This window comes from Rhopalosiphum padi, chromosome 3 (assembly GCF_020882245.1).
Source record: "Rhopalosiphum padi isolate XX-2018 chromosome 3, ASM2088224v1, whole genome shotgun sequence".
NCBI classification, from domain to species: Eukaryota; Metazoa; Arthropoda; class Insecta; order Hemiptera; family Aphididae; genus Rhopalosiphum; species Rhopalosiphum padi.
In genome coordinates, this window is record NC_083599.1 from 30466325 (window position 1) to 30485618 (window position 19294).

The 19294-nt window shown below is 25.1% G+C and overlaps 1 protein-coding gene across 1 annotated transcript; it reads right to left on the reverse strand.

Moving 5' to 3' along the window:
- Positions 1 to 262: 262 nt before the first annotated feature.
- LOC132924578 (homeobox protein MSX-1) lies at positions 263 to 13364 on the reverse strand. The gene is made up of 4 exons (XM_060988971.1): positions 13169 to 13364; positions 5891 to 6153; positions 4577 to 4755; positions 263 to 850 (listed from the first exon to the last, which is right to left on the reverse strand). Exons 1-4 carry the CDS (start codon positions 13186 to 13188, stop codon positions 656 to 658), a joined length of 657 nt encoding a protein of 218 aa, XP_060844954.1. The 5' UTR covers positions 13189 to 13364; the 3' UTR covers positions 263 to 655.
- Positions 13365 to 19294: the final 5930 nt, after the last annotated feature.

A 19294-nucleotide genomic window follows, 5' to 3' on the forward strand; every position in this document is an offset into this window, starting at 1 on the left:
AGTTTAAAAAAAATGTAATCATAAGTATTTTATGTCATAAAATATAGAAATACTTAAAAATATTTTTACCAACCATCATTAACAATAGGAATATAGGATCAGAGCAATTTAAATGGTAGGTAAACCCAATTTGAAATCTAATTTAATCAATTAAAATAGGTATTGCAAATCTATAAAAATAATCATAATAGGCCACATTTTCAAAATATCGAAATTGTTTTAGCTTTTTGTAAAAATTTAACAACCTAACTTCAATACAAGGTAATATTCAAACAATATATTTATTTTTATACAATTTTAAAATATTTACATTCAGTTAAAATTTTCCAATGCTTTAAATTGTGAATACAACAAATAGGTACGACAAAAATTTTGTTACACATATATTTGTCACTCAATCAAAATAGTTTAGTCGTTTTCAAATTTACATTAAATTACTTTATATTACATAAGATTGTTGGGTACGTAATTTAAAACAATAGTCAATACAACGTGCAACGTATAAGAAGTTGAGCTATAGAAAAAAATTGAAATTATATATAAATCACATTACATTAAAATGATACAAACTAATATTCTATGTAAAGTTTGCAGGGAACATTTTACAATTTTAAATTAATTATGTTTGCTAAGACATATTTTATCAGTTTGATTTTCAAGACGAAGAATCATTTCCTTCAACATAAGTGTGTGATGGCATCAATGGTTTGAACGCAGACGTAGATGATATTGGGAGTCGTTGTTGTTGAGAAGAATAGTTAGTAGAGTTAGTACTAGATGATCCAGATAAACTTCCACTATGATGATCTCTGCGTTCTCTGGCCCTACGGTTTTGAAACCATATTTTTATCTGTCAAAAAAACATTATATGAATTATAACATTATATAATATTCCTTAAAAAATCGGTTCCTTTAGAAAAAAAACGAATAAAATCTTACTACAGGATCATTATAAAATTATTATATTTCCATAACCAGTGTGGGATTTAATGATACAATATCAATGCAATACAATAATATATACTATAAAAACAATCTCCCAGCTGACCATTCATATCACGCACCCTGCCAAACACTGTAGCCTACTCGTCTACCTGATTGGTTTATTTCTAATGTTTGCACCGAAGACTCTATCCTAAAACCATCCAGTATACCGGCCTCAAGGTTAACAGTTAACAATTAATTGGTTTATGGAAAACATATAAAATATTATTTGCATAGTTATAAAAATTATAAAACTGTATCGATGATTCCAAACGTAAATCTCTTGTGTTTTTGGCTAATCAAATAGAGCAAGGATGGCCAACCAGTCGATCGCGACACCTTTTCGCATTTTTTTGAATTTTTTTTCAGAAAACAATTCAAATATTTTTTTTTATTTTTACATCTTTGTATATCCCACGAATATAAAAATTATATTTAGAAAAAAGAAATAAATAATTATGAAAAACGAGATTATACACAGATATCGAATAAAAGAAGTGTAACACGCATGTACGTATAATATAATATATTTTTTGTGTTTATTGACAACCTTTTTTTTTTCTGGTCGATTGCGAAAACTTAGAAAATGTTGGAGGTCAATCGCAAGTCTATTAAAGTTGGCCACCCCTGAAATAGAGATATTCAATTTGTGTGTTTCAATGGAGTAGAACCTTAATAGTAACTAAGAACGAATGTAATTTGTATATCGATAGGAAATATATTATGGTATAAATGAATTAAAGGTTTTAATTATTAACAAAAAATTATTGTGTTTAATTTGTATTAACTTAACTTTTAACATAATTGATTTAAATTAGTAAATAATGAGTAATTTCAAAAATCAATTACTATTGTTTCGCTTATTTATAATTAATTAAATTGTAAATAAAATAAAATAGTTATTGATAAATACATAAAAGGAAATTAAAAATTTAACTTTTGATGCCATTAGCCAGAATTGTTTAATGAAAATAATATATATTTGATACCACACTGCTGTAGTGATGTGCGCTTAGCCATCACATATCTTAAATGTTAAATGTATAATAAATAATATTTAATAGTATACAATAATATATATAATAATTGTAATAATAACATATGTATAATAATTATAATAATTGATAGCTTTTAATATAAGATAAAACTCACACATATGCACATATACACACGCACACACTCTTATCTGTACAAGAATTAGATATATAAGGAGACTGGTAGTCGCCGACAGGCCCGGTGTGTGTTGTTGCCAACTTTTTGTATAAGGATTCATAAGCGAGTGTAAAAGACTACGCAGATCGTTATACAAAAGGCGTATACAATTAAATAATTGTTAAAATTTGTTAAAACATTTGTTAATATATAATTCATGTCTTTATAAAATAAAGTTAAATATAAATAAATAGTTAGGTAATTTAAAAATAAAGGTGTAATTATTTTAATATATAAATTAATCACATCACGTTATATCTTGAATACGAACTGCGATTGCAACAAGCAAGTCGACACAGGAATCAGAGAGGTAATATCATCAATTTATAATTATTTAACAAGTAATGATTTAGAAATATATAATAGTCCCCGACTAACTTACTAGCATTTTCTCAATCATTACACTGCTATTTATTTTAAACAATCTATTATTTTAAATATTTATTTAAAACAATTAATTTTTTTTTTTTTAGAAATTTTTGGTTTCTTCTCAGTTATAATATTTTATATTCTTAACTTAACTGAATTTGAAAATAATAAGTAAACTATAGTGTTATACTTTAAAAAAAAATTTAACCCAATAAAAACTCAGTTAAAAATATTATCAACTAGTCTAGTCTTATCCATAGATAATATATTTTCGAACATTTTATATGTAAAAATTCATAATGGTTATTAATTTATTATGAAATATTGTAAAACTAATTTTGATGGTACAAAATGTATGATTACACGGCGTTTTGAATAGACTATATAACTACATAGGTATTATTCTAGGCATTTCATAATATGAGACTTAAAACCTGGGTTATGAATTATTACAATTTTTACTGGTAATTCTATGAGAAAATTAATTTTACAATGATTTTACAACTAAAAATTCCTTTAGTGCATATTTTTGTATTTTAAATCCTACTGGGGGGTGATAAATGTATCTGTTTTATAATAATGTTTTTATTTTGTAGTTGATGAAACTATTAAAGGCAGAGAATTCTTTCAATCTTTAACATTTAGTATAAAATATTTAATATTATTTATTAAATTAAACGAGTAATAATATTTATCTAATTAAAAATGAGTGCATATTAGAGTGACCAACTAAAAAATAATTCTTCAATAAATTGTATTTTATTTAAAATACGTATTTTTATCATTATATTTTTTTATAAACAAATATTAAAAATATTAGAACTTTTTTTTACTACCAATCATATATATATATATTATCTTGTATTGGGTTTTTAACCTTAGGTATAAATCACAAAGATTTTATGAATTTTCAACTTCAAAATTCCTTGCAAATTTTCGCGATTTTGATATTATATTTCTTAAACATTTGAACTTTAAATACTTATAAACAAAAATTGTGACTAACGATTTTTGATTTGTTTTTTTTTACTACAATAAGTAAAGCTTATAATAAACCTTTTATTAAATTTTAAAGATTTTTTGGAAAGCTAAATTTTTTTTATTGGCATTTCAAGAAAAAAAATTTAGAAAAATCGAAAATTTCAATGCTTTATAAATAGTTTAAAAAAATTCTAAATATTTTGAAAATTTAATCGTAAATAAATAACGTTAATATAAATATTTAGTGAAAATTTTAAGTATTTACAATGATTCGTTTTTGAGTTACAGCAAAATCAAAAAATCGATTTTGTCGAAAAGTGGTTATTCGTAAAACTTCCCGTTTTTCCGTTATTTTTTCAGGGTCTTTGAATCAATAAATTAGATTAAAAACAACAGTAAACCTTTAAATTTGATACTTCATCTCAAAGTGCGATAAATCCCAAACCAAAATCAAACTTACATTTTTGTAAACTCAGAAAATTAAATACGTAAAATAATAAATTTATTTGATATATATATATATATATATACAGATTTAATTGTTTAGATGAAAAAAAATTAATTACTTTGATATTTGACGACTATTTAATATAATAATATTACCATTACAATGTATTTACTATTTAAAACAAAATAGCTCATAATCTATATAATATTTTTATAATTTAAATAAAATTTAGTAAATACTTGAAGGCGATTTAGATGTTGGCGAATTCAGAAATCACTCTTACTATATTATAGTTGAGCGATACTCCTAGTTTTTAATTTATTAATTGTTGAACTAATACAATAAGTGACTATCATAAATTGTGAATATTTACTGAAGTTAGATTCATTTTCTGTAGAGTGGAATGATTTATCGTTATTTTCAAGTTAATGAGATAAGTACTTAAACTGATAGCTATAAATCAGTTTCTTCCCGGTTACTATATATTATGTTAATAATATATATTTTTTTTTATCGAGAATATATTTTGATCATTTTAAGTTTAAATTACTCAAATAATATGAATGTTATACAGGTACTCACTCTGCTTTCCGATAGTCGTAATCTGTCAGACAATACATGTACATCGTTAGTTCCTCCTAAATATGCGCTCCGCCGGAATTCATGTTCCAATACTGTAACTTGTTGAGTTGTAAATGGTATTCTCGGATTACGTCCTGGTCTCCGTTTCTGTCTATGTTGCCCATCTTTCCTTTTTATCCCTATACATTCATATAATATTGTAATATATTTAATAGTAAAATATATATATATTTTAATAAATAGTATATTATGCATAATTATTTTATTTAACATAGAAATAATAAATAATACGTACAATATACATTTTAGTTTATATTTATTATTATTATTATTATTATTGATTTCAAATATTATAAACTAGCTATATATTATTTATAACTTATAACAATTCTAACATATTTATTAGGTTTACCATTCTTCTATAAAAAAAAGTTTTAAGACAAAATAATCACTGCTATGAATAAATACATGTTTCTTTTCATTCATAATTAAAATATTCCAAAGTCACCAGCTACAGTACAATAGAATCTATTATGTAATACAAAATTGTATTTAGATTGGATGTTTACAGAAAGGAATTATTCTCTATTGAAAACCTATATTGTTTCGTTTAATCTATAACACAGTTTATTTTTTTAACAATTATAAAAGTTTATTTTAGGCAAAAGTGTTTGTGAGTTTAACAATAACATTAAAAATTATATATATAAACAAAATAAATTATTATTACATTTTGTGATTTTCAGTGGTTTTGACTTTAGAGAAAACCACCAAAAAATTTAATTTACTGACAAATTATTAACATTTATTTTGTTAATGTTAACAAATCAAAGATATCCCTACTTATTCTTATTAGTTAGTTGTTAGTTTTTTATTTAATATTTAATTGTACCGTGTATCTTTATTTTATTTATTCTATCTATATCTTATATCTATCTTGTATGCACGCTGTAGCCTGTAATCATTATTGTACTTCGCTTATTATATTTCTGTACCTTATTACCATTTACCCTTCGAGGGTGTTATTTATAAATAAATTTTTAGTGGTTAACCCAAAACACGATTGAAACTTACCCATTGTGATATTAACATCTTCTTTTTTAGGCTGTTCTAAATAAAAATTCAACCTTGTTTTATTTTTATATAATTCAGTATTATTTTTCTTAAACAAATAAAAGTAGTTGAATACCTAACTAGTTACTACCCACATAAAACGTAATAATATTATATACCTTTATCACTGTGTTTATTTTTTAGTATTTTTTATATCGTACATTATGTGTATGCATATAAAATTATGTAAATTTTACTCACTGTCGAGTTTTGGAGGCTTGAATCGTGTACAATACAACCAGTCAAAATGCTGTTTATTTTGTTGTTCAGTATCGTCTTCGGCAGACGTCTCTCCAGCTTTATTCAATATATAATCCACGCTAAATAAAAACATTGGTTTTCTTCTTTGATCATCATCGTTGTGTGTTTTTAAAACTTTATCATTTTCGGGACGCTCTGAGGTGTTTAAGTTCATAACTGTAGTTTCAGATTCCGGGATTTTTGATACAATTTGAGGTATTGGTCTATAAAATAAATAAATATATTGTATTATTATAATTTTAAAATCCATAATGTTATGCATTATTTAATTTAATATAATATAATCTGGCAATTAAAACTTAGTTTTTGAACATTGTAAAAGTCACCTGTTAGGAACATAGGAATACATATAATTGATACAATAGCGTTGTTGAAACGAAATGTCTAGGGATGGACCAGCCGTATATTAAAACATTGAAAATCAATTGGGTTATTGAAACAACACATCGGTTATTTGAAATAATGAGGGTTGAGGTATTACTGCTACTCGAATAGGGACAAATGAACGTAGTCGTTTGAACGTGGGGACAATTGGACGCAAAAAAAAATATTTAAAGAAAATAAATAATAATTCAATAGATCATCATCAAAATATATTAATGTAACCTAAACATTTTTCAAAGTTATTACTAGTTATTATTTTAGAACTAAAATATAATTTTTACGCGGAATCGCTCAAAATATTTCTCTGTATTAAAATAAAATGTTAATCATTTTTTTAATATTACTATACATAATATAGGTAATATAATTAATATAAATAATTATGTTTGACATTCAAAAACTTTTTAGATATACATATTTTTAATTTTAATATTTTATATATTGTGTAATTTGTATATTTATAAATATATATTTTGTTGATGTTTAAAGCTCTTTACTTAAGTCGTTTTAGTTCAGCTTCGGCGTACGTATGTAAAGATTTCTTAGTAAAGATAATTGTGGTGTTTCGTTTTTCTAAAAATCTAAATATATCTAAGCACCGTGATTTAAGTTTGAGATAGAAGTACAATTTGTTAAAGTCATACGATGTACTTCCAAAAATTAGTTAACGTGAAACAGGAGCTCGATTAAATGTTTCTCATTCCTTTTGAATAGGATTTTGAAAACCGTTAGAACGCACAATATTGGAAAATGAAAGTGGTAGTCGGAAAAGAAAAAATTGTAGACAAAGCGGATGAAAATAGATTTGAACAAAATTATTCTTATGAAAGCATAGTCATTAAGTTACTTGACGCAAAAAAACAGACATTAATAGATACACATTTTACATATAAAATAATAATTTTTTTTAATGATAAATAAAACCAATCGCTTATTAGAAACAATCGATTAATTTACACATTTAGCCCAAAAGTGTTCCTAATACACGGCTTCAACTGTATATTAATTTATTCAACAAGATTGAACTTAATTTATTACGTTAAAATAAATGTATATAAAATTATTTAAAAAAATATTTATTTTTATTTGAATTAATCAAAGATATAGTACTATTATGAGTGGGTATAATGACAAAGAATGATTTAAATTTTTAAACGTGATTATAAAAGGGAGTACGATAAACGAAAAAAAATAACGCACAATGAAAAAATCAAAATCATTTTACATTTCTGTATCATTGAAATTAAATTTATTTTTTCCAAATATTTTGGTTTCACAAGATTTATTTTTATCTTTGTATCCTCGTAACAAATCTAAGCATTATACTATATCTTATACTTCGTATTTTTGTATCTTATAGTCATAAAGATATTACCAATTAAATATTATTATTAAAGAGAGGTGTTCTTGATTTTTAAATTATGAGTATTATACAATTCATAAAAGTTTACAATTTAAAATGTTTATAAATTGGTAAAAAATCAAAATATTAAAAAAACCTATTCAAGGTTCCTTAATACCTATATAATGTTATTGCTTTTAAATTTAATAATAAGTATTAAATAGATAAATCATTATAATACTAAAAGTAGCAGAGTACAACGGGTTATTTTTATTGTATAATTTACAGTATTATGCATAAGATGCGCTGCCAAGGATAACGCATGCGGGTACATAGAAGTTTTAATTCTTAAAAACGACAGTTAGTTTTAAACACGAAAGTTCTAAAACGTTTTAGTTCAAAATAATACCAAAATTGTTTTACTAAAAGAAAACTCTTATATTATTCTGTGTATTATATTATAAAATAGTAAGTATAGGTACTTATGCTTAGTGCTTTAATCGTTAAAAAAATCTTAATTTGTATAATATTTAGATATTTTATTAAATTACTATAAAATGTTTTTTGCATAAAACATATTTACTAATACAATAGATTCTTATTATGTCGAACGTTGTTATCTCGAACTACATTTAAATCCCCTTCAAGTTACCATTACATTTACACCTAATAGTGTTTTTCTCTCGATAATTCGAAATAAAATCAATCGTTTTTCGTTATCACGAATACATAAATTATATTTTTATTACATTAAAAACAAGAAACTAAGTAGTACATTTAGTATAGTGATTGTGATTTAACAAGTTTGTAGTCAATATTTGTATAGTTATTTTTGTATACAAATACAATATAGTGAAATGGAAAATAAGCGTAAATTAAAATATGTCTTTACAATTAATTTTTACGTTCTTACAAAAATATGAGTAATATTACACACTTTAATGACAAATTAAAAAAGAAATTTTAAATTACGTTTATTTTCCATCTCACTATATTGTACACGAATGACTACAAATATTAACTACAAACGTGTGAAATCATAATAACTATAATACTGAATGTACTGCTTAATTTTTTGTTATGATCGTAATAAAAATAATATTTGCGTATTCGAGATAATGAAAAACGATTAATTTTATTTCAATTTATCCAGAGAAAAACACTATTCGGTGTAATGGCTTCAAGGGGATTTCAATGTAGTTCGAGATGACGCGACGTTCGACATAGTAAGAATCCACTGTATTAAACAAACTTAAATGACAGATTTAAAAAATAAATAAATAATTTATTCATTATTGTAGTTTATTAATGTGTATGTAGTATTAGTACTTTAAGTATTCAAATTATGCATTTTAAGCATTTACCAATTTCTCCAATTTTTTTAAGATTTTAATAAAACTTAATATCTCGATTTTTTTTCTGTTGCCATTGAGATTTGTCATAACGAGAATATACTGTAATAAACTAATAACTAATTAGTATGCAAAATTTCACATTAAATAGTATTGTTGTTAAATATATTTATAAACCTTAGTTTATGAGTAGTTAAGTAACTTTAAGTGACAATCTTATTAAGCACCTGCTCCGATTCATATATTTTAAACTACGGTCTGTAAACCTTATTTCAATAACATTATGTTATTATCATTAGTATCAATGATATTTTATAAATTTTTAGTGAATTTTAAGATATAATTAATTTATTATTTAAACTAATCATAAGGGACTTAAATTAAATTTGAATTTGTAAGTGTTAATCAAATCTTACTATAATGATGTAGTATTTAGGTTTAAAAATTCAAATAGTTTAAAATCTACAGCATTCAGGTACTTTTTTTAATTAATTAATTTAAATATTTTAAAAAACTGAAGTTCCAAAATCTTAAGAGTTCAATTTATTTAATGACACGACTTGGATGATTATTCAATTCATCATCTAAAACTAATTTAAATTTAATTAAACTATAAAAGAAATAATTGTTTTTAGAATAAATTGTAAAAAATGATTTTATTTTATTCATAATATTGCAATAATCTAAATCATAATAATAAATGTATATTTTTTTTTTACTTTTTTGACATTTGGACATAGTGAAAATCAAATGCTATGCATTTTATATTCAGTACAATATATAATTTTAATAAATCTTAAACCTAAATGCATTATCTACTTGGTCGAAAATAATTTATTAATCCAAGAACATAAATGCGAAGTTGTTTTACGAAAAATTATAGTTATGAACCGAATTTATATCACTTGTATATTATGTACCTATACTACTATCAATGTTACTAATTAACTAATATCTATAACTACTAATGCTTATAGACTTTAACTATTTTCAAAAGACAATATTGATAGTATCAAAGCATAACTAGGTATTTTATAAACAAATTTACATAAAAAATAATTAAAATTATAAATTAAACAGATATTATACTATACATTTTAATGGAATTTATTAAGCTATTGAATCCCAGTAATACCGCAATTGATTGGGGAATTTTGTAATTTTCTTTAACTAACGTCTAACTATATTGTGCATTTTAAATAGTGATACTTTTCCTTGCAAAGAACCAGCTTTGTTTGAGTAATTTTATTTTCTATATGTATTTATTAACTACAACTATTACTTAAGATAAGTAATATTAATAGAATACTTAATATACTTAGTAATACGTATGATCACATAATTTTTTTTTCTTATGAGAAATTAATTATAATAATAAATTAGATAATATACATCATGAATTATAATTAGGTAATTACAAATTTAAAGGTATAAAATAATTAACGATTTTGTTTAGTTTATATAATAAAATAAATAATTCAATAATAATTTATTTTTTCTTAAAAATATACATGATTGTTTAATTCTAATTTATGTAAAACATTGAATAACACAACGTATTTCCAATAATTTTTATATATATTATTTATGACATGGAAACTTTTGATATAAGAAACAAGAAAAAATATCAAAGTTTAATACAATAATAAACGATATGATAATATATTTAGCAAGTGGAAGGAAGGGTATTATATTAACTTATCTTATATTTTGACACTAGCATTATAGCTTGAAAAGGAAAACTTAATTTTAGTTTTCAATAAAGTTAAATTAGTTCATATTAAGATATTGTATAAACGGCGTATAGCGGCAATCATAGAGCAAACGTCAGTGGATATATTGAATACTCATCAAGATACAATAATATTTTATGTATATTGAATTAGAAAAATAATGTTTGGCTAAAATATTACGTTTAATATTTAGTACAAAACAGCACATATTATTATTATTATACTGATTTATACGCACACAAAATATGACATTAAATGTTAATATATTATTATTATAAGATATTGACATATTGTGTTGTAAACGAGTTAATATTACAATTTATAGGTTAAAACTATATATATATAGTATACTCTTTAGATAGAAAGAAAGAAATTTCAGGTTTTTATATGTCTTTGATTCAATATTTTATGCAATATATCATATAATATGTGTTCTAAATTATAATTTTTAAATCCATTTAAAATGCGCATATATTTACTGGAGTCAATAAAGTGCATTGGAGTAATACAATATGTTACTGGAAAAAAATGAAATTTAGTCATTAACGATAATGTCTGATTTATTTTAGTAAGAAATTAACGCCAACAACTAGTTTTTTATAATAATTCCTAAAAAAAAAGAAGTCATTGATAATACAATTAAAAATCAACAATATAATATAATACCTATATTATTTAAGATAAATCATAATCTTATATATTATTAATTATTACATTAATTTATTTTCTGTGACATCAATATTTTTTATATTTTTTATCATCACTACTTTTGTTCTCAATAATGTTTGTAGCCAACATATTCTCCACATTACGGTTGGCGTGTTTAACAGAGCTCTGGCTCTGATTATATTAAGGTTTCCCATGGGAAATGTTTACATCATCACACACAGCATAAAGTTCACTTATAGTATCATTAACAAACTCTATTATATTGTCCTAGTGCAGTATGACTGGTGCTACAAATGTTGTATAAATATCTAGTAAATTATGCGCAACTTTTCCCGCACGTTTTGTTTTCAATGGTTTAAGTATAAAGAACTTTTTTATTTTAACCTGTACAGTATATTTTTATGATAATTGAATTATACATATATATTATATGATTAATTTTATTATTTACCGAAATCATTGTTATATTTTTAAGTTTTATTACATTTAAAATATATTTTAAAAGTTTAAGTATTACCTATAGGTTACTAATAAATTATTAGTAATAATGTATGTACAATGTACACTGTACAGATAATTTACATAATAAGCATTTACGGAACGTGTGTTATATTTCTCATATTTCATTTAATTTATTATTATAAACCAATGATGTCGATGATCACCACGGTTATAATGACGAAATTATGTTAAAGGGGGCGCTGGGACACAAATGAACTAAGACTTAAGAAATTTATTGAAATTGTTTTATTTAGATAATTAGATGCAACTTTCCTAATAATTATAATTTTGAACACAAGTATTTTGCAGGGTGTTAATTAGTATTGCACGCGGAATACTCAATAGAGAAGTAATTAAGTGGCGGAAACTTGGGACACCAGATAAATTATAGTTTATAATAGATAAGAATTATGTTAGATTAAGATATTCAAATGTTTAAAACATTGGAAATTTAGATAAAACATCAAAATAATTCTACTTGCTAACTATTTGGAAAATAAATTTCGATAAGTATTTCAATTTTAGTTAAATTAAGATAATACAATAAAGTTAAACGGTAATTAATATATTTTGGATATGTAAACAAAATAATTATACAATAAATAAATTGATAAAGTTTATTAGTTAAGTATAGCATTTATTTTCTACAACCTATTAAAGTTTAATACATATTTGTAACGAAGTAAGAATACTAGCTATTTAGAGGGTAGAGAATATGATTTAAAAGTTTGCAGTCAAATATATTATAACGAAATCAATCAGTGCTCTTGTTACAAGACAAAGTAAACGGAATGAGTGCGAAGTATAAATATGTTAATCTTAATAGAAGAAAACCTATACCAATTATTTAAAAAAGGCAGCTGAGAGGTAGGTATATTTTTAAGTTTAAAGTGATGAAGTGATAGTTGTCTATATAAAAAGCGCCAGTTTGAAAACACGTATTCGACTTAATACATTTACTATGTCAAAGGATTGACAGTATAATCGGAGAATATCGAAATTATAATCTGTTTAGTTTTTATTTTGAACAGTAATAATTAAATCGATAGAGATCGTGATAAAGCGAATGCGTAAAATAAAATTATTGTAAGATTATTTACGCGAACGAGTCGAAAAATAATTGTCGATAATTCGATGAGGATCGAAACCGTCATGCATAGAGAACAATCGTAGTCGCGAATGAATAAATGAAAAATAAAGCTCGGCTAAGATTACGCGAGAAAGCATGCCGACTTACCCGTGAGTATTGGGTGACATGAAACCAGCCGGCACGAAAAAATCTGGTTGACGCGCGTGTTATCGCGGTGACTGGTAGCGGCTGTGGCGAGTCCCGCGGAGACTGTTTGTCGGTGGCGGTCTAGATGGATACTGACCGCCGTCGCGGTGGTGCAGATAACACACACAAATCGGCCAAAGATAAATGCGTTACCGAAAAAAAAAAAAAAGAAACGAGTGCACACACACGAATAAAATGTATACACTTTTTTCGGCTACCGCTACTACCACCACCACCACCACAACCACAACCGCGGTCGCCGCCTCCGCTTTGGTCCTCAGCGCCCGCGAGGGGATCGGTTCTCGTTTCGAAGAAGGGTAGTGGACGAGGCATTGTGCGCGCGTATTACAGTCGGTAGGCAGGTAGGTGCGGTTTATAACCACACGCCGCCGATGATATACAATATAATAATATTATGTACTACCGTATACGCGACCAGGTTAATTAAGCGGAAATTTTCTATTAACTTGTTGCCGCATCCCCGTGTGTGTGCGCGCGCACACACACACACGCACACGCCGACCAAACCAGTTTACAGGACGCGGAATAATAAGAATTATTATTATTATTATAAAAATCTCCACCGCGGCCCGCACCGCCGAGAATTGGCTATCGATATCTGATGGATTTTTGTTTATTTTTCAATAACCATGCTTCAGTGGCGGTCGGGTATACCACACACACACACCCGCACACAATACACGCGTACGGGATAGGTACTAGCCGAGGAAGTTATTGGATTTTCGCACGACCGTGTCCCAATTATTTGAGTGTTTGTTATCTCGCGTAGTCCGAGATGTATTTAGGGGGGGCTCAAGCCCCGGGCGGTAAATACATCTATTGCTAAAAAATTTCAGTTAGGAAGGGGATGTTTTTTTTTTCTTATCTCGCAAAATTCCTAAATACGTGTCTGCGCGTAGTGCAGTATATAATAAGTACGCATTGCTATGATAATAAACGTCTACGAGAAATAGGTGGCCGAGAAATATGGGTAGTAGGTACATCCGCGTAAGTCGCGCGGAGACTTGAACGTTTTTGTTTCGCCCGCTCGCCACTATATAGGTAAAGCGCGCAGACATTACGCAATGTCGGCGAGATGTTATGGACGGTCGATCGCGAAAATATTATGCAGAAACAACGCCGAGGGTCGCCGCCGCAGGGGCAGCAATGAATTATTTACACTGTCATATTATTATTATTATTAATCTAATCATGGTATTAAGTTTACCGAAAAACCACACCATCTAGGTACCTACACCGGTTTTTATTTGTGTATTTTTTGTTATTTTTTTTTTGTTTTCACATTACGATTAGAATAACTATTAAAATATTCAAGACTTATAGGTTTTTTTATACTTTGTTCATAGTCGGCACGAACAAACACACATCTCAATAAGGTAGACAAAGAATAGCCGCCTGTTCATACCGAAGACTTCAACAAGCGTTATGAACGGATCAGCGGTTTTTGAAAGGAACGGCTTACTAATATTTTAATATTTATAACATTATATCGTATGTCACGTCTGAGCTACCAGATTTCTCGTAAAATTCATCGTTATTATTATTATTCGTTTCATTTTACACGACTTTTGATTATTATACCGTTGTGGCGTTGTCAGTAGGCACGAACATATGGCAAATAACGTCTTCAATTCCTCTTCCGTTCAGTCAGTGAATATGTTTAATACAGTTGGAGACGCAATGAAACGAAAACTAAAAATTATTAATCTATTCGTACTATTCGTGTATCAACATCAAGTTCTTCTTATAACTTTTTGAATGGGCATGAGTCATAACTCATAATTATAATGAACCAAGTAAGTTTGGTATTATGAATTATTTATTTTTAATAATAACTATTTATAATATTATAGAGATATTCTTCTAAAACGAACTTATTAACGTGTATAGTGTTATAAATAAATTTAATCGTTCAATATGACCAACAGTATTATTTTATTAATATTTTATATGTAAGCGAAACATAAAATGTATATTGTTTTTTAACGCTGTCATTTAATTTATCTTTTGGTCTTAATTTATTGATAATATTTAAAGTGTTCTAAATACTAAATACGAATTCCATAAAATTTCAAATTATATGATTCTTTATACGTGTTCAGTAACTATATCATTCAATTATTACGCAATAGTAATTAGCAATATTTAAAATGAAAGAAATAAAAATATTTGAAACAGTAAGAAAATTCTATAGTTTAGTTCCTAAACTGCATATCATGTTTAAAATTGATTTACGTAAATATATAAAATATTAAATTAGATACTACGTGCGTTTGGAATAGTTCAATAGGTAATATATTAATAAAAAATTAGATTTTTGTAGGTACGCAAAAAAAACGATACTAGCGAATCAACAGTGCTTAAAACTTTATTATAAAAATTAAAATAATAAAGATGTAACTTTAAAATTTTAATCATTAAAATATGTTTATATACTATACAATAGTTGCTTCTTGTTTGATACTGTATTTTTATTATTTTTTTAACATCCAAAAATTACAAAACCTTACTGTGAAGAGTGAAGACTTGTGTGGCAATCCAGGGTTATCTTAGTATAAAATTATATATTAAACAATACGTCAATACACAACACATGATGTGTTACACATCTTAACATAATATAAGATTAGGAACATAACGAAATTGTACAATAACAAAATTACATATTAATTATTTCTGTTTGTTATGTATATTAGTATGTCAGTTATATTCAGTACAAGAAATTGTCACTAAGTGACAAAAAATATTTTGTTGAAATAAATACTAAATTAATAATTATAGGTATAGTGTGTATAATACACATATGTACTTATATAAAAACATGTGTTATGCAATCTTTAAAATTTCAGTTAACTAGATAACAAAATATTTTCACTGGATGAATCTGGGTCACCAATAGTTTACTAATTTAAAAAGTGCATAGGTTATAATATTATTTGTTATAAACTTAAAAATGGTTAAAAAAAATATAAAAGTGTCACATGTCTACAAATAGTAGGTACTCAGCTTTTTATTAAATTATACCGGGGGGCAGAAAAATTATAAATCTATCATTGTTGTTATATAAAAAAAATATTTGAAATATTATGTATATGCATAATAAGTGCAATAATCAATCACAAGATCCTAATTCAAAAAAATAATATATGTTATATTATACCTATACATACCAAGTCATGTAAGTCAATGTATGTATTTGAATTCAATGATCAATCATTACTTACGAAAACAATTATTGTGAACGAGGGCGGACTATCAACCTATATTTACTTATAATATATTAATAAGTATATTTTATGATATATTTATGTTTATACTATAATAATTGATTTTACTATTAGTTAATAATTATACGATAAATTGAATTAATTTTTTCCAAAAACATTGCGTTGATTATATTATTAATATTCAATTATTATAACAGTACATATAATATTTATGTTATATATTAAGTATTGTTAACTTTTGAGTCAATACTAAATCACCGTAAAACAGTATGAATAGGTTCGAGGTAAAAATAGGCATTAGCATAAAATTATTCTAATTTTTTTTTTAAGAAATCCTTGTGTATATAAAATATAACAATATACATTGAAGTTTCAAATCGCCAGACAAAATATTTTTTAATACATTTAAATCAATGACTATCATATACATAATTGCCGCTTCATTGAATAATGTGTAGCCAAATTCAGGCATCCGGCAGAAAAATGTTTGCATAATTCATGAAATCAGCAAACAAATGTTGTCGATTTCATGAAGTTTTTTCACCGAGGGTTAAGTGTTCAGCTTAATTGCCGATTTCACGTATTCAGTAATGACTTTGATGCTTTCATGAATTCGGCGTAGTATTTATATTATACATTTTTATTTTTTTATTAATTTGCCTGTATAATTTAGTAATTTAGTAAAGGTACATAAAAATAATAGAAGATAATAATTATTTGAAATTCCACATTCTGTGGTAGGTGGCTAATATTAAAATTGTTAGTTATTACTTATTAATGAATTAGTGAATAGAATATTATTCAAAATAATTTTGTAATATTTCATGAGTAAATAAATAAATAAATAAATATGTCAAATAAATTTGTTTTTTTACAAACATTTTTTGGACATTTTTGTAACGTTATTTTCACAGCACTGCAATTTAGGTTCTATAAGTAAACTATAAGGTGCAATAATATTATAAAATAAAAAATTCTGATAATAATAATTAATAAAAATGTTTTAGTAATTTGAAGTTTTGGAGGTTAAGTTTAAATAACTCTCAAATCTTAAGCATAGATTATTTTACATCGATTAATAATTTCAATTACTTAAATGTATAAAAAAATGCCTTCACACTATACTCGCAAACACATTTTTCTCTATTTTAAATATTTATAATTATGATAAAAATGGCCGTGACATAAATTTTTAATCACCATGTATCATATATATTATATTTATATTTAATTTATTTAGGTTGGTACTTATAAATTATAAAACAATATTTATACAGCTTGCTCTAAAATAAAATAATAAAATACAAAAAATTGAGAGAATAAACACTAAAAAGTATTATAAAAATTATCATTATTGTTAAGATACCATAAAATGTAATAAAAATAAAAATATTATTAACGTAGCATTAAATATTAAAATATGTATAATGAATGATTTACAATTTCAAAATATGCAAATCAAAAAGTTTTTGAATTAAACATTTGTTACATAATTTAAATATTTTATTGAGAAGTCTTAAAATTGGCTAAAACAATTATTCTTTTTAATCTATTTACAAAATGACAGTCATGATAAACTTACAATTTTACTAACATCTTACCAACTAACTCTAACATTATCTTACAAAATGAAAATAATCACCATTATTATTTTCATTTGTCATAAACTCATAACCACTACAGGTGTGTTCAATAATTCTACCTAAGTAGTTAACGTGTGGTATAAAATATTATTTAATTAGCTAACCACTGACTATTCTTTTCTAGTATTGGTAGTATCGCAAATAATATTTATTATTAATCAGTGATAAATAGTGTAAATTAGTGATAAATTATCACAAACTACTCAATTATTTTTACCACAAATTAAATTATGTTAAGTTTAATTTATACTCTACTGATGTATCATTATAGGCATCATTATGTATAATACATCTGCTTATTTATGTTAAAACAATTATTGATAATGATTTTTTTGTCATACAAACTACTTTTATATTGTTTCTTATTATATAATTTACTATTTATTAAAACTATATTGCATAATCAAAAAATTCAAAAACTTGGTGGCCATTAAAATCTAAATCAAAGCAGTCCTTTGTCGATGATTAGGGCGTGCAGCTATATACCCTGCACAGTGCACGCCCCATGGCTCCGCCTATGAATACCGCTAATACCAGAATACGTATAATGATAACAGAACTGTTATTAGGTACTACAATAGATTCGTAAGTATGATAGCTTCAATACGCATATTATAAGCTATTATAGACTACATTGTCTACACTAACAAAAAAAAAAAAAAAAAGCCAGTGAATTTTAACAACCTTTAAGACTTATTTATCAATTTAAAGGGCTCAAATTTTGATAACTTTTAGATTCTCAGTAGGGCAATAAATGTATTAGTTTAGTAAGATGTGTGGTTTTTGATTTTTGTACCAATAATCATTCAGTTATCTATTTGAGCTGTAAATGTGCTTTGAGGATAGCTTCTACTAAAAAGTTGAATCTTGTAGGTACTACAATTTACTTATCAATGGGTCAAAAATAAAAGTGTGATATTCATCACACTTTTTAAAAATAATCAGGAAAACAAAATAAAAATAAATAAATATGAGGAATAATAATAATGATAATTGACATTTTTTTGCAAAATTAGTTTTTAATAAAAAATATATATATTTTTTTAATGTAATTCAAAAATGAATATAGCTGTTGAGATTTGAATTTTTACCAAATATGTATACATTATAATCTTTTAGACTTGATTTAAAATGTTTAGTGTTTTTATGCTTTTTACACATTTTATTTATTTTGACTTTTTTAATATCTCAACTAT

Coding starts and splice junctions, on each gene's coding strand:
- LOC132924578 (XM_060988971.1), bottom strand. CDS start 13,188: ATGTCACCCAATACTCACGG. Junction 4,756..5,890: donor CAAGCCTCCAAAACTCGACA/GTGAGTAAAATT, acceptor ATGAATGTATAG/GGATAAAAAGGAAAGATGGG. Junction 851..4,576: donor TACGACTATCGGAAAGCAGA/GTGAGTACCTGT, acceptor TTTTTTTGACAG/ATAAAAATATGGTTTCAAAA.